The sequence below is a fragment of the Halyomorpha halys genome, unplaced genomic scaffold (assembly GCF_000696795.3).
Source record: "Halyomorpha halys isolate HHAL.00 unplaced genomic scaffold, Hhal_1.1 Scaffold262.1, whole genome shotgun sequence".
Classification (NCBI taxonomy): Eukaryota; Metazoa; Arthropoda; class Insecta; order Hemiptera; family Pentatomidae; genus Halyomorpha; species Halyomorpha halys.
The window spans coordinates 991,924-1,003,042 of NW_027109480.1; the positions used below are offsets into that span (position 1 = coordinate 991,924).

At 34.5% G+C, this 11,119-nt stretch overlaps 1 protein-coding gene across 3 annotated transcripts in view; it reads right to left on the minus strand.

Moving 5' to 3' along the window:
- Positions 1 to 11,119, minus strand: part of Graf (GTPase regulator associated with FAK) — a 123,052-nt gene that overhangs the window by 76,046 nt on the left and 35,887 nt on the right. For all 3 annotated transcript variants that reach the window (XM_067047662.1, XM_014420177.2, XM_067047661.1), the window contains 2 exons: positions 7,019 to 7,116; positions 6,085 to 6,179 (listed from right to left, as the gene is read on the minus strand). In XM_067047662.1, coding sequence (XP_066903763.1) covers positions 6,085 to 6,179; positions 7,019 to 7,116 — 193 coding nt within the window. The remainder of the gene's footprint in view (positions 1 to 6,084; positions 6,180 to 7,018; positions 7,117 to 11,119) is intronic.

Here is an 11,119-nt window from a genome sequence, read left to right on the forward strand (position 1 = left end):
TTTGCATGATTGCAATATATTCCCCTAACTATTTATTCCATATATCGGTAAGTGAAAGCAAAAATAGGTGTTAGATGGAACAAATTCACACAAAGACAGAGTTGGAATCTTTTGTTTTTTGTTGGTGTCTTTTTGACATAGTGAAGTCTAAAAACATTTAAGTGAGCAAAATGCATTTCTTTGGCTGCCATCTAAATTTAAAAAAAAGAAAGAAATTTGTGTGGTATCAATTTACACAAAGTTCTATGCTGATAAAGATTGTACTCTTATTATTAACATAGGTTTTGAAAAATAAATAACAAAATGGTAACTGAAAAACGGAAAAGCCTAAAATTTTCACTCTGAGGACAATATCTTTAAAGTTATATACTGCATAATAAAAAATAATAAATTAGCATAATTTGCTACAACTTGAACCCTCATAGATTTCTTTACATTTAATTAAAAATTCTCGAGTTATAGTTTTTCAAAAGCCAAAATCAACATTTAGGGAATTTATTTCTAAATTCAAAAGGAAACTCTAACAAACAAAATATTAAAATGAGGTGTAGATAGTTGACCATAGAGTAATGATTGGAGAAGTTTGTCGGGGGGGTGCGGTCAGCAAAGAAGAACATAAATAAACAAAACCATATTTATTTATTCTACTACCTTCTACGCTATAACCCCTGATGAAGACCTGAAACTCAGGTCGAAACGTCGGCATAAAATAAATAAATATGGTTTTGTTTATTTATGTTGTTCCTTGCTGACCGCACCCCCTGACATACTTCTCCAATCAAAATATTAGAAACAGTTTATGGTACAAAGGAGATGGTCAAGAAGAAAGAAAAACTAGTTTTCAACTGTTGTGAACCCCTGACCATGTCTCCTTCATATACACTTATACTCAATCAATTATTTATATAATTTATAGCACAGTTACTAAACTTCAATATGAGTGTTGATAGACATCTGTGTATTTGATAGTCCCTCAGTTCTCCAACTACCTTTTACTTTATTTTTTAAAACCAATAACACAATCTTTTTTTGGCAAGAAATTTTCTGTAAATTGAAGCTATACAAGATTAAAATAAAAATTCAAGAAGCCAGCCGAAAAAATACATTTTTCCCCCTGATTTTTTCCTAAACTTTTAGTACGTCACAAAGAAAAATAGGGACAAAAAAATTCAAAACCCATCTTTGTGGGCATTAGTTCCACCCAAAAATATATATCTCATAAAAAAAAAAATAATATTTACTACTTACTTATATGCCTAACAAATATTGAAAAGAAATTAATATTTTGTTGACAACTTCTACTATGGCTTAAAATTTTAAAACATTTATATTGTAATGTAATGATTCAAGTATTTGCAATCTCTACACTTAAACCAATTATGAAAAATAATAATAAAGTAAAAGTGCATTTGCTTGATTTTGCACATATAACATGTATCAGGAATCAATTTTTTTTTTATATTTAGAGGGAATTGAAGCTTGACACAGTTGGCAGTACAGTTAAAGGTGGTCAGAAATTATTGTAACTTTCCAGCATCTTGTCGAACATTATTCTCCCGCCTGACTGGAGTTTATGCTTGCCTAAATCAGTCACTCACTATTCTGGCTCTTTGCTATTATCATTACAATTAGTTGTTCAAATATACCTATCAGATACAACTACTTCTGTACTTTGGCAATGAATATGTACCAAACCTAACAAAAATGAGCCAAAAACGGTAAAACTCAAATATTACTCAGAAAATCCACCCATTAAAAACATTGAGAATGATGAAGAGGAATGCTGACAACTCACATCTCTTGGGCTGAGACTTCAGAAGCCTTAAATACCTTTATGAAATTTGCAGAAGGAAGTCACAAATACAACATTATTGAAGTTTGAAATCTTCACATCATACAGAATAATTTTTGACAAAAAAGAATAAATGTTAAGAGACTAGTAATTACATTTCAGAGGGCTCAGGATCATACATTACAGTAACATCTTCTCGTCTAATAACAATTGTTTGCTTAAAATATAGTTTTGTATATAAGTACACCACGTTTTTAAAAATATCCTTGATAATGCGGCAAATTTGATAATCTGGCAAATTTTACTGATACCCTATTATAGCCGGATTATCAAGGTCATACATTGTTTTGACAAGCCTTATAAGATAAATTACAAGAAACAAAGAACATAATATTTATGAGTAAACAAATTTGATCCTTTTTTCTTAACTTTATTCTTTACAAACCTTCCAACGTTTCGAGCCTCAGGTCATTCTCAAGGATACCTTCATTTTGATTTTCTTTTTTAAAATCTTAAAAATACAGGCTAATTGCCTTTGCCCTTTTCTATATAATTCCTTCTTAAATTTAAAACTTTTACAATCCACTTATAAACCACTTATAAATTCCACAATAAAACTTTAAATTTAAGAATAAATTATATAGAAAAAGTTATATGGGACAAAGGCAAATAGCCTGCATTTTTAAGATTTTAAAAAAGAAAATGACATCAAAATGAAGGTATCCTTGAGAATGACCTGAGGGTCGAAACGGAAGGTTTGTAAAGAATAAAGTTGAGAAAAAAGGATCAAATTTGTTTTTAAATAAACTAAACCACTCTCAAACAAGAATATATTAATAAAAATTAATCTAAATTTATGAGTATTCAAAAATGAGACTTGGCCTACACACAATATAACTCTATTAACCATCTCTCAACTACAGCATTTTTCAAATTATAATTTGATATTGTAATCTTTCAACAATCGCATATGTCAGTATATTCATTACTCATATCAGGATAATATCATTAAAGAATATGTTCTTTCTAGTCGAGAACTCAATACAATTCATCATAGACTTTTAAATACAAAATATCTAAGAATATAAGGTATTGTTATTATAAGAGAACTTAATCACTTTTTTTTTCAATTTAATTTCTATGGTAAGAAAAAAAATTAACTTAATATCTGTACCTCAGAGATTAAAGGTTAAATTTTTCGTGAAAATAGGTTTTGTACTGATCTTTAAGTAATTTTACTTGATTTTTCAGTAGTATATAGTAATAGTTTGCATCTCCTCATAAATGGGGGATGTCCATTGAAGATATTTTACTGCTGTTATTTTTATGTTTCACTACATTATTTGTTGAAAATAATAGTTGGGTATCAATGAATCTCTTTAAAGTTTTTCATACAAATCAAAAGTGAAAAATGTTCGGCTTTGTGCTTAGTCTGTTTCTAGATTTTTTAGTGAGAAAATTAGAATATTAGATACACACAGAATATCACAGATGAGTTTCTGTATGTTAATCATAATATTTCATGGTTTTAGGAATACTTAAATTCCCCCACTCATAATTTCTGATTCATTCATTTATGTGGGAATGTATTTCCTGACTGGCAATTTGAGTAGCAAGACACCATCAAATAGACAACAATATATTATTGTTGACACTTCCAAAATGCTACGGACAATGATATGTTAAGGTTCTCATTAACTTGTTCTATTGCAATTTGAATAGCAAGATACCATCGAATAAGCAACACAATATCACTGACACCTTTTCCAAATGCTTTGGACAATACATCATTACATTCTCGCAGAATTTGAATAATTAGACAATTTGAATGTGCAAAAATATATTGTCATTGGCACTTTTCACAAATGCTTTAGACAATGATATATCATCTTTTGGCACTAAAAGGGTTAAAGATGCACTCTAGAGGCAGAAAAAGGGTTGATTGGTATATACTTAACTTGTAAAATTTCCTTTTACAAAGAAGAATCTGATGCTTCATATTCAGAAATACCATATAAAGAGGAAACAGAAGACTGCATAATAATACTATCTTTCAAAAAATTCCAAAAATTGTAGATTAGTATAAATTTATATTTATGTATTATTTTATTTTGCACACTTCCAATAACTTTTTTTACATGTTCAAAAGATTTTTTAAAATTTTGTTATTTAAATATATATATATATATATTACATTGTTTTGGATTATTTCATGTTGTCTAAATGTTTTATAGAAAGCGTGGTGATATAAAACAACTTTCTTGAGCCATTCAGTAATTCAGTTAAAATACCCACAAAACATTCATGCATTAGCTGATTGTATACATAGATTCAGTGGTATACACGGGTGATACCAATAGTCATCATGGTTAAAAAAACAGGTATTTAAACTTTACTTCATTAAATATTACATTGTATACATTATATAATGCTTATTTAAATTAAAAGAAAAGAAAATATCAAAAAATTTGTGCTTTAAATGTTTTTCCATGAGAACCCCTGTAGTCAAAGTGTTAAAAAATTTCAAATTTCATTACAGCTACAATATAAATAGGAAGTCACTTATATATGAAAATAATGCATAATTTTTATAATAAAGAGGATTGTAAAGATATACCCCAGTAGAAATAGTATCAGACTTATAGTATCATCTACTATAAAGTTTTTAATGAACATTTCAAATACTACTTAAAAGAATCAAGCCACTTGCAATCTATGTATAATATCTTGTAGCTTATTATTTAAAACATTTTTTAATTTACCTAGTCTCGTATGCATGATTCATAGTGTTTTGTAATATCTTTTAAAAGATTTTGTGATGTTTTTGAACATTTTCCTGTATTAGATGTATAAGAGTGGAAGTCCGCTAAAATTTGAGGCGTACAAGTTTTCAGGCATTTTGATTAGTGGTCAAAGGTTTGAGGTCCAATAAAAGTAAATTTTTAACAGTTTTCAAGTATTTGAATTTAACTTATTAAAATATATTGAAAATTTTAATATAATATTCCAACTTAAGTACTCATAAGTAAAGTAATGGGAAAATTATGAGTTATTTTCTCAAAAAAAAAAAAAAAAAAAAAAAAAAAAAAAAAAAAAAAAAAGAAGATAGTTTATCTTCTACTACACAATTCCATAAAGCAAAAATTGACAATTCACCTCTGAGGTGCAGATATGTTCATCATTTCTTCCATTAGTATGCACTAAAATTTAATAATATAAATATAAATTTTTCTAAGGTATAAAAAAGATTTTTTTTTTATAACAATATAATGCTAAATAGTCCAGGAGCCCAAGAAAAAATAGAATAATTTCATACTATGGTTTGGGCATACAAAATGACCACGTGGATTGGCTTGAAATTCAAAATTCAGATGTCTGCCATATTAAAGCCATTGGAATAAAAAAATAATGACCAGTAGAATACAATATAGTCCAAGAAATGAAGCAAAAATTATTTAAAAGTTAAATTATTATTGAAGAAAAGACTAAATAGGAATTCAATGATGGCAGAGATTGCAATAACACTTCTACCTCTATTCGGGAAAAACCTTTCAACAGAGTTCACTTTAATAGAATAACTACTTCTTTACAAGGCATTACCATCACCCTCAAAGTTCATCAAAAGATACAGATTGCTAATAAATATTTTAAACTCAAGTACCTACTAAGGAACCCAACAAAAAAACAAATATAGTCTTAAGTATAATTTACTAAGTCATCATAAATAGTTAACTGATATGAGAAAATGTGTAATAAGATTAAATACTATCATTTAATTCCATAAGAAGTAATGAATGAACCATTTAAATGAGGAAAATACTAGGACATATCAGAATATTTCAAAATACAAACTCTTAATCAAATAGTCATACAATATATACTTAAAAATAAAATAAATTAAAAGGGAGAACACTGTCTGTTAACAAGACACATATTAATCTTAAACATTAAAAACCTATTTTAGATACAACATAAAAAAATTACGTTGGTTTACATAAATAATTGTTTTAAAATATTTTGATAGTATTTTTTCATACATTGATGATAGGTTAATAATAAGGGTCCACTATGATATAGTTCCACACATATTAATTTAAACATTTAAAACTAGAGGTTAAAAATAAGATGGAGTAGGTATCATAATAGTAAAGATTGCTTCAACAAAACCAATCCCAAAATGATTGTTGATGTTTTTATTGAAATCAAACATTCAATTATAAGAACAAAAAAAAATAACATTGCTTATACGATCAAGGTGTAAAATTGAATAAGAAAAAAAGTTCATTTATTACCTGTCAACAGGTGTTAGATCAAAGCAGAACCTTTTCTCAATCGTGTCTGACATCCGCCTAACACAGGAGCCTAGGATTATTTTTTCAGAGGTGTTCTGTAAACATTAAAAAAATAGTAAATCAATAAACAAAGAATAAAACAAAATTATGAATTGAACAGATAAAATTACAGTATTTATTTTACTTTTATAAACATATATATAGGAAAAACGCACGCACGCACGCACGCACACACACGTGCGTGTGTGTGTGTTTTTGATGATATATATATGTGTGTGTGTGTGTTTTCCCTTTTATTTTGCCCTTCTAGTATCTTATATTATCATATGTGGGTACATAAATCTATGTGAGTATGTACATAACCTGGCTATTAAATCTGTTCCCTGCTAATATTTTTTATATTTGCTAATATTTATATTTTATAATCAACATATAACAAAACAAAGGCAATAACAATTGAAATAGATTTAAATTGGTGTGTTTAATGCCTTTCATCAAAAAGTGAAGCAAGGAAGCAATTTATTTTTTCAATTTAATAATTTATTTTCAGGAACTATGGCTAACAGATAGGTTATGGCTTTAGATTCAGAATGAAGCATATGCAATTACAACCACTGGTCTACATCTGATAACACAAACTACATATTGTAATAAATTTTGAACTTAGTAAACAGAGATAAGATCATGTACATGGCTATTTGGATCTCAAAGCTGTCAATGATTCGGATACAGAAAGTGCTTGGAGTAAAAAATGTTCTAAGAAAAAATAAAAATGTAGTACATAGTTCTAAACATTAATTATTATTATTTTAAATTTTTATTTTTAATTAATTTTTTTTTTGACGTTTCAGAGAATTTTAAAGGTGAAAATAATGAAAATGTTGGGTGATTAATGACATAAATCAAAATTCAGTTATTTAAAAATAAAACTTACCAACTTCCCTGTCATTTGGTTGTATGGAATCATCAAGAATTCTTTTGTTTCCTTGTTGTACATACAGTATTGTTTGGTCCAAGTAGTACCGAAAGCTTCTGAAAAATTAATGAAACATACTCACAAAATTATAATAACAAGAGTAGGTATTAACTACATACCTACCAACAATATGCATAGCTAATATAAAGCCTCATTATTAACAATGGTTTTTCCGATATATCAATATTAGAAGTAGGTGCATTACTGCACCAGTGAAGTAATGCTCGAGAGTGGTACCATGGGGTGGTAAATATGAATAAGGAGGTGGTTTTTTAGTGAGAAAGATCTTCATCACACTGTTGAGATTAAATTCATTATTTTTCCAAAAAAATAAAAATGTTTGTAATTGTCTCTTATTTTATGAAATATCTTTAAACCTTACATTCTATGAGAATAGATATACAGAATGAATTTTAAGAAAATTTAATTAGCTTTCATAATTTTAACTAATTATCTTCTTATCTACGTAACAATCTATATCTAACTAAGTATCTTCACCAAATTTGGGAATAAAATTTGAGTTTAATAACCTAGATGTAAAGCAACCAAATATAAGGATGAAGTAATATTCTGGCTTTTAAAAATATTAGAAACATGAAATGTAATTGAATACTCTATACTGAGCTCGAGATTGTATAAAAAATAGGTATTTCCTACGAAACAAACAAAAGAAAAGAAAGTGGGATGGCCTTAATCTAAAATGAAAGGGAGTATGTAGAATTTAAAAGAAAAACTCAGTATCAAAAGGAATCCAAAATTACACTCATAACTACTGAAATTCTGTAACATCACATCTAGTTTGTTTAATCACTTTCATTCAAATAAAACCTTAATTTCTTTTTTTGAAATCTATAATTAGTTCATTTTAATTTACATTGCAGATCATGGTTCTAATTCAAATTTAAATCATTATAAATGTTAAAACAGAACAAAATAAAAACATTTCAATAGAGCTTAAATAAAAAAAATGTTCAGGTGCGAAGAGTGCAGGTGATGCCCAGGGACTGGTTAAGTTGGCACAAAGTTAAGGAGTGTCCTGAAAAGAAGAAGGGTGAATCCTCATGTTGTAGAAATTGCAAGGCAAGTGGCAGAGCAGGGAAAGATCTCCGACATTGTTCAGGCAGCAGGGAATGCCTGGTACATGTGGAGATGATGGTTAAGCAGGCGAAGAAGACCCGGTATGCATAGGCTGCATATCCTGCATGTCAATATGGGCCGAAGACGAATTGAGAACTCTCGCCTAAAGTGCTGACATCTTGGCGATTCAGGAGCCTTGTTGTCGAAAGAATGTGGTCACAGGTTTTGGGACTACATCGAGGGTTGATAGTTTAGAAGCTGGCGAGAGGAGGCCTAGAGCTGCGATTGTTGTCGTTAACCCTGCTCTCGATGTAATGGAACTGAAGCAATTCACCACACCAGATCAGGCGGCATGTTACGTCAGGTGGGGCAGAGTTGCCTTTGCTCTGGTTTCAACATATATGCCGCCACGACAGGCGAATGTAAATATCAATGTAGAGGATAATATAGCTGCTGTGGAGACTGGACTGTCGCGCTAAAGTATAATAAAATTCGTGGAGCACGGCCTGGGGTTCTGTTCACACAGACGCTAGAGAGAGATTGGTAGAAGAATGCGTGGTGAGGTGTCAGCTGGTTATTATGAACGAGCCTTCTAGTCCCATATTTGTTGAAGCGTGGGGCCAGAGTTGGATAGATGTGACACTTGCAACGGCTCCCATAGAAAGCGTATTGCAGACTGGACCCTACGGTCAGACACGAGCTCAGACCACCAGGTGGCCTTCAGTGTGGTGGAAGAGGAAGGCGGTGCCCAAGAAGTAGAAAAGGGCTTTGTGACCCGATCAGCGAACTGGAGAGCGTTTTCCAGTGAATTGGAGGGAATACTAGCTGACAGAAAATGAGAGGAGATGACCCCGATAGATGAGGAGCCTGAGATTGACCACAGAGTGGCAATGCTTACGGGCGCCATCACTGAAGCGGCAAGTATTACCTCATCAAGTATCACCCATGGATCATGGTGGACGCCGGCTCTAACCCAGTTAAAAAAAGAATACTACAGGGCCAGGCACAGGTACCAGGAGTGCAGAAACGACGAGAGGAGGCCTGCACTTCAAGAAGAATCTAATCATAGGTATAGGGTATTTGGGGATTAATGGGCAGGGCAACAGGAGGACTAGAGAGGGAGATGGGTGCGGGTGTCTCCCCCACTCTTTGCAGATGAACCGGGCCAGAGTGCCCTACTCACTGTCTGAGGATTCCCAGTTCTCCCTATCCCTGCCAACGCCTACTGTCACCTCCACATGGTGCCCCCTGGGGAGTCCGATGGGACACCCCATTGTTTCTAATGCCCGCTGCAGGGAGAGGGGGTAGTACCTGCAGTGCGTTTAACAAAATGAACAATGACAATTTCTTTTACATTTTTCCCTTTCCAGATGAGAAGGACTTGTCCTCCTCAGATACTTCAGACCTGGAAGAGCCAGCAGTGGAACTGCCAGAGCATGTTTCGAGCTCACTTCCCACGAACGTGGAAGAGATGAGTGATGAAGAACCACAGCAGAGAGAAGGGGGAAGTGTTTCCCCCCCCCGACCCAAGACCCGGTCCTCAGTCTAGAAGAAGGGATGGCAGAGGATCGGGCGCAATAAGGAGAAGGCGGCGTGTGATCAACAGGGCCACAGCAGGACTACAGGAGACTGAGAGTGTTTTGGGCCCAGAAGCTTTGGTTGATAGGGAACAGAGCTCTACCTACTACTAACAGGACCTGATTCTGCTGCGGAGAGTGAGCCAAGGAACTTGGATCGGCCACGGGATACCGGGAGACCTTCAGGCCCATCAGCCTCGGCTGATAGGGACCGGAACTCGGCGGGACCCGGACCATCCAGGAGGGCTAGAAGGAGGCTTAGGGTCAGTTCTCAGGATACCGAAGGTCAACAGGGCACCTCCACCTATGGTGTTAGGGACCGGAGCCCTTCGGGGCCTGGAACGACCAGGAGAGCTGATATGAGGCAAGGGGGGAGGCCTCAGGATACTGATGAACGACCGAGCTCATCAACCTCTGCTGATAGGGACTGGAATTCTTCAGGACCGGGACCCTCCACTGAGAAGAGGATAAGGTACTCCCCAGGGACTTCTGCGACTACGGCAAAGAGGCCTAGGGGAGGTGAACCAATAAGACCAATGTACTCACACGCATGCAATTGCCATCATTTCTGACGGCTATTCTTCCGTCCAGCTCACTCGTGAGCAGAGTGATGAGGTGCAGACACGCCTGATCAGGATCATGGACAAACAGGCACAAGGGAGTGTACACCTTAAGTTTAGTAATTTTATTTATCATCTCAGGGGGTGCATTGTGATTTGCGACAACCAAGCTGGAAGGGACTGGCTGTCGGCTGTTATCAGAGACGTCATCATCGGCGATAATATCACCTTACACGCCGGCAACGTTGATGAGCTCCAGAGGACCACCAGGGTAGGAATCTTCTTCCCTGATGAGCGAGTTGAGGCAGATATTCTCCTTCGAAGAATTGGCTACCATAACTCCAGGATGCCCGACGTTGGAAGATGGTCGCTGGTCGGGATTAAGGAAGAGGAGGCTAGCTTTTATGGGGTTTTTAAGATCCCAGAAAGCAGCATACGCTTTTTAGAAGGCAGAGGCTTCCTGATGAACTACAATTTCAGGAAGGCCTTTGTTAAGGTTCATACTAGGAGGAGACCTCCACCAAGGGAAGAGAGAAGGGCTGGTGAACCCATGGATGTGGAGAGTAATGCTTCGACCTTTCCTGCTGGTGTGAGTGGGATGGCGACCCATCGCGCTGGAGCAGTGGAATTGGGAAAGTGGACCATGGGTGGATCTGGAGCGCAGGCTGCGAGTGGATCTGGAGGACTGATCACCAGTGGATCCGGAGGGCTAGCAGCAGGTGGCTCTGGAGGACAGGCTGTTGGTGGACCCAGAGGGCTGGCGGTGGAGAGCGATCTTGGAGGTCTGGCTGCTGGAGGCTGGGGGACTGGGGGTGGTGGTGTCTCGCTGTCCCCGGCGGGGGGGG